The sequence below is a fragment of the Danio rerio genome, chromosome 4 (assembly GCF_052040795.2).
Source record: "Danio rerio strain M-AB ecotype USA chromosome 4, GRCz13ab, whole genome shotgun sequence".
NCBI lineage: Eukaryota > Metazoa > Chordata > Actinopteri > Cypriniformes > Danionidae > Danio > Danio rerio.
Window position 1 is genome coordinate 4,312,194 of NC_141024.2, and position 17,602 is coordinate 4,329,795.

Here is a 17,602-nt window from a genome sequence, read left to right on the forward strand (position 1 = left end):
ATTTCTGATGTTATTTTTATTTCAGAATAGCATGCAGATTAATCTGGCACCACTTAAATTATTTAAATAATAATAATAATAATAATAATTTAATAAAAAAATATTAAATATAGAAAATACCATATGTATGGCATGCCATCAAACTAGCAGAAAAGGAATCTAAATGTAATCCAAAAGTACTTGCATTACATCTCTATTAATGTCAACCATACTTCACCACACCATACATACTGCATGTGACATCAAATTAGTGTTAGCACAAAAGTAATCTAAATGTAATCCAAAAGTAGTCCGATTACTTTACCATGAAGTCTTGTTATCCATTAAAACTCCTAAAATTATCGAAAAGCGTAATGTTATAAATAATTACATCTTGTTTTCAGAGGAAGGCAAAGCATATTGAGGATTTTTATTATAAGAGGAAAAATAGGATAAGAAAATGTCAGATTTGTCCTTTGATATAAATGTATTTTTCATTAATTTGTTTGTTCTGGAATTTTGCAATACAGTGACTCGTATTCATTTATGGTGGTTTATGAGGACATGTCTGATGTCCTTGTAATTCAAAACACTTGATAATCATACTTAACGGTGTCCTCATATTCAAATTTGCCACAGGTTTTCTATGAGGATTGGGTGTATGCCATATAATTAGCAGTTTTCACTGTGTAAAACTCATTATGACTATGAATGGTCCTCATTAACCACTAATACCAACGTGTATGTGTGTGCATGCTGCTAGTCTCTGCTTCTACTTTTCACTCACACCACATGTTCTGCCAACTCCTTCAGTCTGCTTTAATTTCTGTTGTTTCTGTAGTTTGAAGTGAAGAGCACTGCAGGGATAAGTATGGAGTTGCGTCGCACTTCTGCTTGATCGTTGCCCTCCCTTTTCAAGATCCCGTAATGCACAATGGGCCACGTTGAATCCAGAGCAGCGGTGCTTCAGCATCTGTGTGAAGTGACTCTCGGTGCTGGGAGTGTTTTGGTGCGTTTGCAGGTAAGATGATTGAAACCGAGCACAAGTGTTTGGTGTCAGTCTCTGTTACAAGGAGTTAACGGGAAAGAGCAGAGACTGAGTCACTTTCTGTTAATGCACCGCACCACGGGTGGGGGAATGTCATGGAAACGTGTCCAGGTCACATTTCAGCGCATGACCTGAGCATGAGGAAAACATGTGCTCAACCCTTTAGTCTTTAAGCTATTTTTTTGCATTTTGGGTCTGTTTGGATATTATATATATATATATATATATATATATATATATATATATATATATATACATACACTTGTAAAGCAAGTAAGCTGAGACACGTTACCTGATAGATTCAAAAGACTGAAGAGTTGTTAGATGGAGACAAGATTAATTAAATATCAGGTTTAACAACTATAATGAGATGCGATCCAGCGAGACATGCTTGATTGCTGTTGCGACGGAAGCGGAGGATCGCGATGCCTGCTTAACATCGTGATGAAAGTAGTTCCTCTTACAAAAGGATTTTTGAGACTCTCCGTGTTTGATTTTCTCTTTTATATCCACCATTATGTCGTCATATATTTATACCGTTGTATAAATGCAATATCACACAAGTAGCAGGCTGTATATTGTCACTAGTGGGACATTACGCACTCTGCGTAAGTTTATACAAAGGTTTTTGATACATAATTAATATATATATTCTGTTGTTTTACATGACTTTTATCTGAACTTTTAATGAGAGATGTGCAAAAGCTGACACAAAGTTTTGACGTTTAACTGTATTGTTACTGCATTAACCTCTGTTAATTATCAGGGAAACGAAGAAATTTGCATAAATCATACACACATACGTTTTTCATGCTTCAGTACTCATCAAGAGACATTCATATTAGGATTGGGCGATGTCGACAAATTTGGCATCATGCGATGTCTAATGTAAAGCATTGTGATGGACGATGACGTCATTGTCGCAGGTGGCAGTGAATTAATTATTTATGAATAATTAATTAAGTCATAACAAATTAATTATATGTAGCCTTCCGTTTCAACTATCTGACCCGCATGGTCTTTGTTTTACCTATAACCAAATCATAAATAAATAAAGAGAAGTTGCACACAAATTACCTGTTAATCCCTTTATCCGCGGGACTCTGGCGTTAATAGGCAGAGTGTCGTTATTATGGCATCGACAAAATTGTGCACAACCAACAGTGCCTGAGATAGTCGCTAAAATGACTAAGTACAAGTGTGAAAGCGAAAGATTGAAGCAGTGTACTGATGCTGAGACACGTTACCTGATAGATTCAAAAGACTGAAGAGTTGTTAGATAGAGACAAGATTAATTAAATATCAGGTTTAACAACTATAATGAGATGCGATCCAGCAATACATGCTTGATTGCTGCTGCGACGGAAGCAGAGGATCGCGATGCCCACTTAACATCGTGATGTCCGTCGGCAATTTGCGATGGATGATGGCATCGTCTGTTGACCGAACCCTAATTCATTTCCATGTTTATCTAAATAATTCTGTCCTAGTAATGCGTAAGATATGCTAATATATCTGGATCTCAAATCTGATTGGCTGATAGCCTTGAGATATTCTGCAATATCAGCACTCGTACAGCCTCTACACCCTCCGCCCACATAGAGTGACAGCTGATTAATAAACTCACTACAGTTTGACAAACATTGCATCTGTTGGACAACATAATGTACTTTCGAGGCTATTTAAGTGAGAAAGTAGTTGTTTAGATCAGTTTACTTGTAAGGATACTGCCTATTTTAAATGTTTATAATTCGGAGATACAGCATGTCGGCAGCCATCAGCCTGTCATACTGAGCAGAGCAAAGATGGTTGATGTTCCACCACAAGATGGCGACAGAGGCTGCATAATATGTGCTCAGGGGAGAAAACAGCACGAGTTTCTAACTACAGTACAGGTAAGTGACACTCTAAGTCAACCTCTCTTTTGTATGTTGTAGTGCTGTATTTATACTATAGTAAGCTGGTAGTGTTTGCTTTGCTTTGGCATTTTCGGGGTTAATAATTGTGAAATCACAAAAAAAATGACAGAAAAAGTACTAAGAAATCTCTGTAGAATGATGGCCTTTCATGCCTTATAAACTTAAAATGTCAGCAAAATCACTTGTTTTGTCTTCACTTTAGACATTACGCTGGAGAATCATTCAAATACTAGCTCTAAAGTGACGTTTGTGAAGTAGAAGCAGTTTCTGCTGTCCTGACGGTTAGCTGCAGATGTGTAAGAATGGTGGAAGAAAGTAGTTCCTCATACAAAAGGGTTTTTGAGACTCTCCGTGTTTGATTTTCTGTTTTATACAACGATTATGCTGTCGAACTGTTGTATAAACGCAATATCACACGAGTAGCAGTGCAATATGGTAGTATATCGTCACTCGTGGGACATTAGGCACTCGGCCTGCAAGTATATAAAGAATAAAAACAAAATGTATGTACAAAAGTTTTTGATGCATATCTTAACAGTAATTAGTAACGGTAATTTGGTATTATAGTATTATATACCATACCAAAATAAAACAGGTAGCACCTGAGGTATGATTCAGAAGCCTGGAATTTTGTTCATAATCTGCTTATCTTGTTACGTAGACAATCATGTACATGTTTATATATCTCAATGAAAATAAATTGACAAACGCAAATGGTAAATAACATACATTTCTCTGAAAATAAAAGCATAGTAATGTGTAAGATGTAGTAAAAAATGCACTGTATAAATGTTTTAATACATAACTTAATAGGTAAATTTTATAGTATTTTAATAGTATTTTTCCGCATGCCTACATGTGCCATATATGACCTGAACACAAAATACGTATCTTTTTGTTTAAATTGGTATAGCTTTTTTAAAATACTTCTGACATTTTTTTTAGGATCTTAAAGCTATTTTTTTCTTTACTAAAAATTAGATGTTTTGTGTCTCTTCTGACCTGAATATTAGATTTTAAAATGAATTCATTTTTTTTCTGTTGTTTGTTTTAATAAACCAGCATATTATCTCTCTTTTGTTTTTCAGATAAAAATATGACCAGCATGCACATGTGCGTGTTCTCATGCACTATTTATAATTTGTTTTCTCACTTGGGTGCACTTCTGTACAGATGTGTGTGTGCGATGCAGCATATTTGCCGCATTATTCCACCCCTAATCTCTTTATTTACAGTGTGGTAATTGCACAATGAATTAAACTCAATGCTCTGAACGCAAATAGATTTGTTACTCAGTGCCTGCGAGCTTTACCGTTTCCCTTTCAGAACGACTTCTCCTTACAAAACAACTATAAACAGAAATCGCGGGGATATGGCAGAAGTAACTGCAGCATTTAATCATGCTGTGGGCTCCACTTATTGGCCACCGTTCCTGCTCATTTTTCTCATTCTGCGTCGATCTAATGCGTGGGTCTGGTTTGTATTTTCGCTGCTGAAGCAGATGCTCAAGGACTTTTTCTTTTTTGCTCACAAGAAGACAACCTTCTGCTTTATGCAATGGTGTTATGCTTGGGAAGGTGTCTCAATAACAAAAAGGTTAAAGAGGAGGTCAGGACCAATTGACTTGGCTGTCTTGAGTAAACCTCACATACTAGGGAACTCTTGACCACAGATAACTAAAAAAAGACCGCTTGCTTGTCTGGACTCATTGGGATCGGATTCTTTTACCTTCCCTTTTTCCCCACACAGTGACACAACTAGCTCAAGAAACGAGCCCTGTTTACTGCTGATTGACAGTATTTTATGATGGGTTATGAAACGGTTGATGAAATCCTGCGTGTGTGTGTGTGCGCAGTAAAGTGCAGGGGGTTTCACAATGGCAAGATTAATGATGCAGGAAAGTAGAGCTCACACCGCTGTGGTCTCTGCACTGTTATCCATACACACGTACACACTAACAACCAGACAGACTCAATGTGGTGACTTCAGCCCACACACACACACCCACGACAGTCTTTATCATTCTCTCGCTGTCACACTCCCTCATATGCTTGCACATCACACATACACGTTTGGACTTTTGTTTGGAGAGTTTAGGAAGTCGAGCATTACCGTTTTTCTGTTGCTCAAACTCAAGGTTAGTGATTTAAAAAAGACCTTAACTGGGGATATTAAATGCTAGCATGCTACTCATCTCACACTGTTTTGTTGTTGTTGTTGTTGTTGTTGTGGCAAATCCCTGGAAACCACCAAAACGCCTCAGCAACAACCTTTAATACCACCCGAGATAAGGACCACAATAAACATCTGTGTAATAGTACAAAGAAACAAACTTGAAACACTTGATCTTGAAAGTGTGCAAAAAATACACCCCTGATAATAACATTGCACCCCATGCTGTATATAGTGCTGTATGCACTGTGCAATGAATCTCTTGTTTTTTATGCATTGTGTCCAAGTAACCGAGGCCATCAAGTAGGAGATATGCAAGTAAACCTCACTTCCCTGGTCTCGAGATCCACTAGTGACAAACCCTAGAGGTTACAGACTTTATGCTGCATATGAATGGGCAGTATAGTGCCAGAACAGGCACATGAATGGATAGGAAGTGCCAAAATAGGCAGTCCAAATCCCACTCTGAGTGGGTTGACTTGAAATTGAGGAGTTACGTTGGTGCCGTGACCCGGATGGTGATTGTAATTGATGTCAGCAAAAGTTGTTGAGAGTAAACCTCATTCTACTGATGTCAAATGGTGCATTATGTGAAATCTAAATCTTCTAATCTCCTATGTTTTCTCACTGCACCATGTAGTAATCATTTGCTACACTGGAGGATTGGCCACAGAAGGTTACACACTACATAACTGTTGTGATCGTATGCACCGTTGTCCTTGTAGGCTGCAAGAGAGCACTCCCGGACTACACCCCCATCATACTTTGCATTCACACACTTGTTTCAGTTCAGTCTGATTGCACACAGCTGAAAGACATTATAACTAATAACATGAACTGTAAATAGAGCATTCACACACATGTTGCTGAGTCTTTTGCTACAATTCAAAGCATTTTCCTTGTCTTTCCTTGCCCATGTTTTGATCCTTGGACTCTTTATTGCAATAGTCTCAAACTGAATTCCTGAAGGGCCACAACTCAGCACAATTTAGCTCCAACCACCTCCAACTCTCACCTGCTTAATAGTCTCTAGTAGTCTTGAACACCTTCATTATTTGCACAAGCTGTTTGATTAGGGTTGGAATCAAGTTTGAGACCTATGGTTTGTTGTGTTCTTGATTCTTTGCCGCCTGTCTCAACCCTTTGCTTGTTTTATGGATTACGCTCTTGGATTATCTCTGTAGTTGTGTTTGCTGGTTTTGACCCCTGCCTGACTGGCTATTCCTATAAACTGCATAAGAATCCCACCCCTGTCGTCATGTCTACTCCTTCACAACAATAACTTTAAAATATGAAGGATATCGATATCTATCTAGCGCCAAGGCTTGATTTGTGCCGGAACATTCCAGATCCGGCACTTCTGAAATCCGATCTGGCACCTAATTTTACCGATCTCCCTCCTCACCTGCCTTCCTCCCTCATCCGCTGTTCACTTTCACATTCTTCCCCAACCCTCTTCACTTTTCTCAGTGACAACCAACCCCCGCCCCAGCTCTTAACTTGTCTGAGACACCCCTCCGCTATCCAATGCCCCGCTACCCCCCCCAACCCCTCTCTCCACTTTCGTGCGCTACACCTCTACATTCTCAGGTAACATGCTGGATCCGTTACCTTAATCTGTTCCGGGTCCTAGCAATTCACAAATTAAGCACTGTCTAGCACAGATATCGATATCTAACCTGCAAACCATCACAAACAAATGCATGCAAGAGTTGATATAGACTAAAAACAAGCCTTTCCTGGAACCAAAACCTACCTTGCTGGTTTTGTGATCAATAACTCCTACCTGGACTTTCCTATGAGCAATATCGTGCTCTTTTTATTAGCTGTAGGTTATCTCCAGTGTTTATTTCAGTCATTTTACAGACTAGTATAGATATACATGTCAAATATTTAACGGCCGTCATTGATTCCCTCTGATCGTGTCTTTAATTTGTAATGTGTGATTGTCACATGCATGAACAAGCACTGATTTGCATCCGATTTCATGCGTTTGCCAGCAATTTCACAAAACCTGCCGGCTAAAAAAAATCTGGGCAAAACTTGTGCAGTCTGGTATTAGAGACAGATGCTAGTGGCTTCAGAGTTCTTGTTAGTTCACCATCCTCCCATGCCAATTTGCCAGTTCAAATCCTTCTTGGAGCAGGTCTAGTAAAACCAGAGGGGGTACATCTAGACTTTACTTGGAGAACAGCAACTTGGTGTTAAAAACTGTCAAGATTTGCTAACGACAAACAGTAAATAAAATAGGCATGAATAGTTATTTTTGAGGCTGGCCTTATAGCAATGCATTTAGAGAAGTTTCCCTGCAGATACAAAATTTGTGGAAGGAAGTTTAAATGAACCATTCAATGCACCCTGTTATTTAATGCCTAAACAAGTATGTCTAACCTAGTTTGTTCCTTTGTAGTCAGTAGATTAATCATTGCTGATTAGTACCACAATCCTTTTTAAGACCGAATTCAATACACTGCAGGTTTTAAGAAAAAAAAATGCTTGACTGTATACAGCTGGTGTTTTAATGTGCCTAAATACAGACTAAGTGCTGAAACGTCAATGTTAAAAGCTTGATTTTCACCACAGGGGTCTTTAACAACCTCTTAGAACACATTGACAATCACACAGCAAGTTAAAACACCACACCACCATAGAAACCACAATGCAGCAACACACAGGTACTACATCTTATCATCTGTATAGCAATACCTTGGTGAACACCTGTACAGGGATCTTCTGGCAGCGCATTCTAGAACCGGGACAAACACCATTTGGATTCCCTTAAGACGATGTAAAGATCTTGTTTATATTGGCGTTGAGCTCCTACAGTTTTACACATATGCACATGCCCTCACACCGGCGCAATCAAACACCATCCCGCTGAAGCATACAGCAGCCTATTAGTGGCTAGCACAGCAGCGCAGCCAGAGGGTCTCTCTCTTTCTCTGTTTCTGCCTCTTCCTCACCACCGCCTGCAGGCACTAAAGCTGAGAAGCACAGAAGTGGGCTCTCTCCCAGACTGCAGCGGTGTAGAGAGCTCTACCTCTACCACTTAATTGTTTCCCCCAGTGGTTATAATTGCATTCTCTCGCACACTTGTAATGACTGCACATCTGTCATTGGGCCACAGTGCCATCTGCTGACAGCATGAGTCATGAGCCTTTCTACACACCAAAAAAAAAAAAACAACAACCCTTGCACTTGTAATAAAAGTTAAGACACCACCGCAGTGATCGGGCAAGACAAATGACCCTTATTTTTTTTGGCCAAAGATAACAAAGCAGTAACTCTCTTATTTACAAACACTCTAAAATGTGCTGATCAAACGTTTCAAGTCTGGAACCATTTGTCAGAATTATGACGTTTTGGGGGGGATGTTAGATTACATAATTCGATCCATCGGACCGATATTGAATTACGCTCAGTGATTCTCTGTCTGAGCTCTGGATCAGAGTTTGAATTGGACAGACGCACTGCGGGCTCAGCGGGGCTTTGGGTCAACGCCCGTCCAATCCGTATCCCATAATCCTTCCTGAGAAGCCCCTGCGGAAGGGCTTTGCTGCTGATTGGCACATAGGCCTAAGATTACAAGTCATCCAGTTTATCTTGTAGTTCTAAAGTTAGTGCCACCATCCAAGGCAGGATATTGGTCATATTTCGGGGCTCTTTACACTTGGCCTTTTCAAGCATTTTCTCCGGTCAGATAGCTATACGCTTGTGAAAATTGCAGGTTGAAATGTCCAATGGACCCTTTTTTTTTTTTACAAGAGAAGAGGTAAGTTATTAATATTTAGATTAAAAACAAAAAAACGTATGTATATTTATATGTATTTACGTGTGTATTATATCATCTTTGCATCAAATTGCAAAAAATGTATTAAAAATGTGTGTGAGGAGGACATTAAATTTGACGTTGTTCTCTCTTCTGGCCACTGTTGCCAACTATTTTCAATGAAAAGGCACTAAGCTCTGCCCGAAAAGTCGCTAAAAGTCGCTAGATTATGTCATACGTTCATTTGCATATTAATGACATCATCACGTTCTACCATTTCTATTTGTTTTACAGCCTATGGTTAATAAAGGGGTATTTACATTTGCACTACGCTTTATGTTTGCATGTCAATTCAACTAAATTAATTGCTGTCTGTGTACAGTATATCAATAGATGTGTAGTGAGTTTGCAGCAGTCTCGCAGATGTAATAAACGCAGCCAAGTTCTAAAGCTCTCACTTAAAATATCTGTGATTGTGAACAAGAAAATGATAAACGGTCAAATTAAATTGTTAAAATAAAGGAGAAGCAGATCGGTTTGACTGTACAAGGGAAATACCTTTAACACTGCTGGTGCTAAATCATTTACCGTCAGTCAGAGGAGAGATCTGCTCTAGGGCTGCTGTATGAGGACTGGGCCGCCTGTCAGTGCTCTGAGGTGAAGGAGGGTCGACGGCATCACCCACAGCTCATAGAGAAGAGTAGAGATGGTACAGTTTGGACAAATGACAGTCTAAAAAATCTCCAGTAACACACAAAAAGTCGATTTGTCGCTAGTTGCTTTTTAAAAAATTTAACGCCAGGGGGGGTCTAAAAAAGGGGCGATAAAATCTAAATCTGGCGACAAAGTCGCTAAGTTGGCAACACTGCTTCTGGCTGCCATTATCAGTCTCTCACCTTTATCTTAAAGTCTTTATAACACCATCGTGGAGTTTTTCTTTTATTATTTCGACAGATAGGCTTGTAAAAAAAGTTTTTTTTTGTACTCTCACATTCACTGCACTCTATTTTTACCCAACTATGACAACTTCCGCTACTGAGTGATCCAGTGGGCAGCAGTTCTGTGGGCACAAATGCCTTGTTGATGCCAGAGGTCAGAGAAGAATGGCCCGACTGGTTCGAGCTGAGAAAAAGGCAACAGTAACTCAAATAACCACTCGTTACAATCGAGGTATACAGAAGAGCATCTCTGAACGCACAACACGTCCAACCTTGATAGGCTACAGCAGCAGTAGACCACACCGGGTGCCACTCCTGGCAGCTAGGTACAAAAAACTGAGGCTACAATTGGCACAGGCTCACCAAAAGTAGACAATAGAAGATTGGAAAAACGTTGCCTGGTCTGATGAGTCTAGATTTCAGCTGCAACATCCGGATGGTCGGGTCAGAATTTGGCCTCAACAACATGAAAGCATGGATCCATCCTGCCTTGTATCAACGATTCAGGCTGGTGGTGGTATAATGGTGTGAGGGATATTTTCTTGACACACTTTGCGCCCATTAGTAGCAATCAAGCATTGTGTCAATGCCACAGTCTACCTGAGTATTGTTGCTGACCATGTCCATCCCTTTATGACCACAGTGTACTCATCTTCTGATGGCTACTTCCAGCAGGATTACGCCCCATGTCATAAAGCGTGAATCATCTCAGACTGGTTTCTTGAACATGACAATGAGTTCACTGTACTCAATGGCCTCCACAGTCACCAGAACTCAATCCATTAGAGCACCTTTGGGATGTAGTGGAATGGTAGATTTGCATCATGATTGTGCAGTTGACAAGTTTGCAGCAACTGTGTGATGCCATCATGACAATACGGACCAACATCTCTCTGTTTCTAGTACCTTGTTGAATCTATTCCATTAAGTGTTAAGGAAGTTTATAGAAGTATAAATTCAAGCTGCGGATGTGCTTGTTGTTGTGCCATGTAGTTGTTGAAACCATCATGTGTAAATGTTACCCGCTTTCAAAGCATTAAAAATAATGGCTTAAATGAGTGTTATATTAGCTGCTTCTAACTAGATATAACACTACTGCAGTATGCATCTCCACCATAGATAAGACCTGCTGGAGATGAGAAACGGCTTGATCAGCATGTGCAAAACTGCTGCAAATGAAACTCAACATTTGGTATGACACCCTAGAGCTCAACACATAGTCGTCTTGATTAAAATCGGTGAAAGCTAAATCACACTTTCTCTTCCCCGAATTTGCATATACAGTATCCCAGGAAACTGAGATGTATTTATGTCGCCAAGTGTAAAAGGAACAGTTCTACGAAGTGCAAATAAGCCCTTGGTTCGATGCAATAAAGGAAGATCATGTGCATGGTCAAAAATTAGAAGAGGAACCAGAGATGATAGAATTTTTGGATTGACTCAACAAGCATTTTACATGGGTTATTGCAAACATAACCAACCTGGGCTCATTGTTGAAACGTAGCCCCGCGGAAGTTTCTGCGGACCGCGATATACGTCCCGGAAGGTACGTATTCGAGCGGTTTTTGTTTTCGCGGATCCACGAGAGGCCGCTGTGCACGCTTTTTTGCGTCTCGGCTGCCTCTCGGGAGCATGCACCGTTCGCGCCCGCGCTGTTCTCGCGCGAAAAGCCGCCGGTTAGGCCGACCCGGCTGACCCGGCCGCCCTCCTCTTCCTCCTCCTCCTCCTTCCCTAAACCCAAGTGACGGTTTGCAAAAGCCGTCCAGAAAAAAAAAAAAAAAAGCAAAAGCCCTCGTCTTCGATTTTGACCGCGTTTTCGAATCCTGCCGCGTTCTCGCCCTTATTTTTTGGATTCTGTTTTTCATCTTACCTGATTTCCGGAACCGATGTTCCCTGGACTCAATCCCGGTCGTCGTCCCCGCGGCCGGCTCCTCCTCCTCCTCCGGGGCCTCCGCGGACAAACTAGTTGCATCGGGAAAGCCCTCCACTCGGAGGCGAGCCGTCGTCCGGCGATCGCGAAGAGGCCCGGACTGCCCCGCAGCGTTCGCTCGAAAAAAACTAAACGCGGCCGTACATACCTCCGGCCACGTAAATCGCGGTCTCCAGAAAAAGTCCGCCGGGCTACGTTTCCAGAATGAGCTTGGGTTGAACATAACGCAGTTTCTTATATAATCGCTTATTTCCAAATGGTATTACCATGCATTTTCAGTAATCAGAGGTGGTCAACCACAAACCATTTACATTTTAATGCACATTCCCTGTATTTAGCCTTGTCCACTCGAATGAACAAAAATGAATAGTTGTACTATAAACCATCTGCTTATTATTTTTTTTATTGAAGGTATGTAAAGCAAGAGCATTTCTAAACTCATTTGTCAAATGCAGAAGAGCTTGGTTCCCGATGAGACTTTTAGTGGTGAGATAAATCCAAACACAGCCTTGAAAGCATGCTTAAATATTAATGTCACGCTTTTGTCTTGCACTGGATCAGGATCTTAATCCGTTGTCTTAGAGGTGTGGCAACAGGAGAGTTTTTAATGAGGGACTTTTTGATCCTTACTCTTTTCGCTTGGAGTAGCGAGCCAAATGCTGCCATCACGTCAAGTTTGACGCCGTCTATCTCGGTGGTCATGCATGCCGTGGCATTGGAAAACTTCATTTGTTTAATTGGCCATTAAAATTAGTTGTACAGAAAGTCAAAGCCAAACTCACATCACACAAGTGCCAGAGCTGATATGGGTGTCACTGCAAATCTCTCCTCATCTCAAATCTTCCTTATTCATTCTCAATGCTTCCTCCTTCTCTGTATTTTTTTTTCTCTCCAATCAGCAGTTTCACCTTACACTGAATAAAAATGAACCCTACCTATAGGTGGTATTTTTGTCACTAGCACCACTTTTATGAAATATGACAGGAAGGCTTACTGCAGAAAGAGTTATGATTTAACCGTTCGCGCGGTGACTGGATTTCACATAGGCTATTGTAATATGCCCGCGTTTTCATTTAAGAATTGTTCTTGGTTTTTTTTTATTCTTTTTCTATCAAACATGATGCATTTTTCCTTCGGTGATGATGAATTGTTTGCTGTGCGTGGCTTCTGAAGAGTGTATTGATATGAATTATTCCCGGGGAGTGAACATTTCGCTAGTTTGGTGTGGATTTGTTGCACTCTAGTTAGTATAGTGTAGGACCGTTCAATAATCCCATCCTCCTTTAGGTAAATATCTTGTTTTGATCCTACTTGCTGTTTAGTTTGTCAGCATGACATTGCCAAGACAAGCGTTACTTTATTTTCTTGTGCTTATGGTAAGGGATTTGAATAAATCACATAATTATTCCATTTCGATGTGTATCTTGCCCCACACTGTTTGTTATGTTGACATGAATGAAGTTCAAATACATTGCTATTATATTTCTGACTTTGAATGCAGCATTTGGATAATAAAAGTGGCAAAAAAGCTTATATTACCGATGCATTTACAGAGCCTACGCTTCAATAGACACTTCAACACTGACTCCTTTTTCCCAGAGGCATTTTAAATCTTTTTAAAATTGTTGTCAGAAAGCCAGCTTAAGGTAAATAGTAACATTACAAACTTTGATTTGAGACTGACTTTAATAAAGGAATGAACTTTAGTTTCACAAAGCATTGCAGGTGAAGGAAATGGAAGACAATTCGCTTAAAATAATGATCAAAACTCACATTTATACAAGTATTTTGAGATTTTGCTGACCACCCTTATTCCATTTCATGAGAGCAGGCAGAAATTTTGTTGCACCTTACTTCCAATTGAGGCTCATTCTGAAAATGTACGCTTATATACATTTCTGGAGAGTGCCAAATACATTCCAGGAGATACGAAGAGATGCGTGTTTTTGCGAATCCACCAGAGGCCACGGTGTATGCTTTTTGAGTGCATACTCTTGTGAGTGCCATTTGCGCCTGCTGTTCTTGTGTAAATCCACCAGAAGCCGCTGTGTGTGATTTTTGAGATCACAAATTTATTTTTTTGTGAGTGCCATTCGCGCCTGCTGTTCTCGTGTAAATCCACCAGAGGCTGCTGTTGACTGACTGACTGACTGACTGACTGACTGACTGACTGACTGATTGACCGATCGACTAATCCACCCTCCTCCTTCCTTAAACCCAACCAATAGTTTTTTTTTCAAATGTATCGATTGACCCGCCCATCCACTTCCTTAAACAGTTTAACTAACTAACTAACAGTTTTAAAAAGCAATCCAGAAAAAAAAAACCTTGCCAAAAACTTGATTTTTACCACATTTTCAAATTTTACAACATTCTCACCCTGTTATTTATTTGTTATTTACTTGTTGTTGTTTTTTTGGCTTCTGTTTTTGTCTTACCTACTTTCTGGAACTGTTCTTTGCCAGACTCTAACCTCGTCGTCGTGGTCAACTCCTCTCTGCATCTCAAGTTCGCTAACGTACATGGCTACTGGACAAACTGGTAACCGCAGAAAAGCCATCCATATGGAGATAAGTTGGTAAGCGCGAAAAGGGTAGTATTCGTTTTAAAGACGAAATGCACTCATACGTACTTGTAACATAATTCGCGATCTCCAATATATAGGGCTACATTTTCAGAATCAGCCTATGTTGGATTTCCTGAAGTTTCTGTACATCATTATGGGTAATGTAGTGTTTCAAGTTACACAGTTGTCTTAATTAATGAACAGTTGAGTTATATACAACAGTATATACAACTAAACCCAGGCTTAAATATATTCCCACATATTTTACCTGTTTTTTGAAACCTAATCCTTCACCAGACTTGAACCCCAGTATGCTCTGTGTCCCAAATCTGACATCGGTTGTTGGTATAGCTACCAAGCAAACTGGTCAACCAGAAAAGTCATTCAAATGGGGGTCGGGGGTCAGCGGTCAGCTGTATAGCACCAAAAAAAAAAAAAAAAGTGGTTGTCAGCAGCGTAGCGTTCGTTTTACACAAAAAATGAAGCCATATCTACAGGGGGTCCGCGGGGGTCTTAAAAAGTATTAAAATAATAAATTATAAGAAAATGAAGGCCTTTAAAAGGTATTCAAAATTTTTTATCATGTTTTTGTGAGGTGTCTTTTTTTTTCCAAGCATCGTCCAGTGTTTGACTCAAACAACATCAATATGTTTAATTTCCTCCTAATATTAACAACGGCGTGCTCGGTCCATGCGATTGTTTGGGCTGGGGCACGTCTGGCTAAGCTCCTCCGTCCGGATGATGTCACATAATTTGCGAGAAACGCAGGAAGGTGATGTGATGCGCTCCACATGCAGCGAAACCATAGATCGAAACAGACGGCAAAATGGGGAAATGTAAGTTTGCATACTCCTAGTTGAAGACTGATGAGTTTAAATAGTAGCTGAAGCCTGTTGCTAAAAACAACTGCGTAATTTATTCTTTCAAGCTTTGTTTCTTCTAAGCTCATCTGAGTGTTGCACGGTTGTGCTCCATTGTTTTATTTAACTACAACTGTTTATTAATAACTATATATTAACAACTGTTGACTAGGTTAAACAGTTGGTAAATTGATTAGAAGTGGTGATGAGGTCTTAAAATAATCTGAGAAGGTCTTTAAAAGTCTTAAAAAGGTATTAAAATAACCTTTAGGACTCCTGCATATACCCTGATCTAGACCCTGGCCATAGATTTGCCAGTTCTCAAATATGTAGCCCTGGGCACATATTCCCAATGAGTCTGTGTTTATACAACCAATCAAAACCTTAAAACTCAACAGGTTTGTCATCAAAGTTGATTATTTATTCTAAAAATTCCCTACGGAGAAAATAAATCGTTTTTACTTACAGAACGTGACCACTTAGAAAGCCCAAAGGTCACCTCATAAACCACAAAGCAGTGCCTTACAAGCCATCCACAACCCTGCAGCATCACTACAGATCAAGCAAAGCCTTTTCTACTGACAGCTGGACTCGAACCAACACTAAATCTTTGAGAAATACCTCACTTATTTATTCAGGAACCAGGAGATCGACAGGTTGACCGATCGATGCTCGGTGTGCTGGATAGATGTCGAAACCCTAAGTCATAACCATACAGAAAACTCAAATGATCTACTGCAGCTGATATGAAAAAAACCGATATGCTTTAGTCTTGTGAGGGAGCCTAAAGTGGCTCCAGTCGTCCTCTAGGCCCCGTCTGTGTCTCATCTCAGTATCAGTGTGTGTATCATCCTTCAGCGCTGTCTGAGTCGAGCCTGCAAACCCGATGATAGCAAGGCTTTCCTGTACGGCTGCCAACACGCTCTCGCTCCCTGGCTCCGCTTCAGCCCTCAATTTTAGCCCTGTAATAGAGACGATGTAAGTGTAATGCTGTTTTTTTTCCCTCTCTCTCCTTTTATAAGAGTCCTACAGTCAGTCAAGATGATAAGATTAGAAGATAAAATTGCTGTTGGGTGAGAGTGTTGAGTATGAAACTTGAAGATTGACCAGTGAGCACCATCATGTGGTCAAGTCAAGAAATACACCTTAAGTGTGCTTTGCAAGGAGACAATATAAGTGACTTGTTTACACTATAAAATAAATACATGACAAAAAGATATGTCAACAAAGGTTTTGATGTTACTTTAACTTAATTTTATTAGTTAATCAGGTTTCAACTAATGTTTTTTAATAGCTGTACAAGTTTAACAAAACAATTATTGTCAGTTTGACTGATTGAAGTTGAAATGACTAGATAAGGTCATTTAATTCAACTAAAAACTTAAGCCAGGAATCTTTTTTTTATTGTGTAAAATTTAATGTTTTATAATAAATTGTAAAATTTACATGATAGAATAAATGGCCACTTTTTTAAGGTACATTTTTTGCTATTAAATAACCAATAATATTGACTTTTGCATCAATAATAACTATTTATAAGCAGCAAATTAAGAGTTTTATGGCAGTAGTTGAACTGTAAAAAATATATATATCAGTCATGACAGCATGTTTTTAGTTAATTGTAACTTATTAAACTAAGTTAATCATGTTCTAACTTAATTTGATAAGTTATAAGCTGTTTTAGGTCAGTTTAATATAATATAAGTACAATGGACAACTAAGATTAATTTGATTCAACTTAGAAATTTAAGACAACCAGGTTTTTTTTTTACAGTGTGCAGTTAGTTATTAGGGAGGGTTAGATATGTAGAATAAGATAATCAGGATATGGACTTTTATAAGTACTAATAAACAGCCTACAGCTTAATAATAGGTACTTTATAATGCACTTGTTAATAGTGAGAATTGGTAGTGTTGTAAAGTGTAATTCAGTTTTTTTCCTGGTAAATTGATACATGTAACTTATGCATAAAGCAATACAGTGACTTTATTAATGCTATATTGTTTCGTGTAAGTATTTTTCATATGTAGAGAGGGCCATGACCATCATATCTCTTATATATACGTATAAGAAAAAAAAAAATATATATATATATATATATATATATATATATAAATATAAATATATATAAATTTTTTGCCGTTCAAAGTCCCCTAAATCATCTTTCTTCCCCTTTTCTGGCTGATTAGAAATTTTCGTTAACGAGCAGTTGGACAGGTGTACCTAATAAAGTGGCCGGTGAGTGCACATGCATATTCATTCATTCATTCATTCAATCATTCATATACCTTTCTAATGATATGTTGTTATGTGTAAGTAAGAGTTATGTTATTTATATTATATATAATCATATTTAATGTAAGTATATATCATATCTTGATGCTTTAATGTGTGTATTATATAATATCTGCATGTGTTTT

At 39.1% G+C, this 17,602-nt stretch overlaps 1 protein-coding gene across 7 annotated transcripts in view; it reads left to right on the plus strand.

Annotated features, from left to right (window-relative positions):
* The window catches only part of LOC147844603 (uncharacterized), a 240,158-nt gene that overhangs the window by 123,552 nt on the left and 99,004 nt on the right, over nucleotides 1-17,602 (plus strand). For 5 of the 7 annotated variants that reach the window (XM_088649935.1, XM_088649938.1, XM_088649936.1 and 2 more), the window contains one exon: nucleotides 821-1,000. In XM_088649935.1, coding sequence (XP_088506061.1) covers nucleotides 914-1,000 — 87 coding nt within the window. In that variant the 5' untranslated portion in view covers nucleotides 821-913. Of the gene's footprint in view, nucleotides 1-820; nucleotides 1,001-2,784; nucleotides 2,923-17,371; nucleotides 17,421-17,602 lie in introns of all 7 variants that reach the window. The other 2 variants (XM_088649933.1, XM_088649934.1) reach the window with 1 other exon arrangement.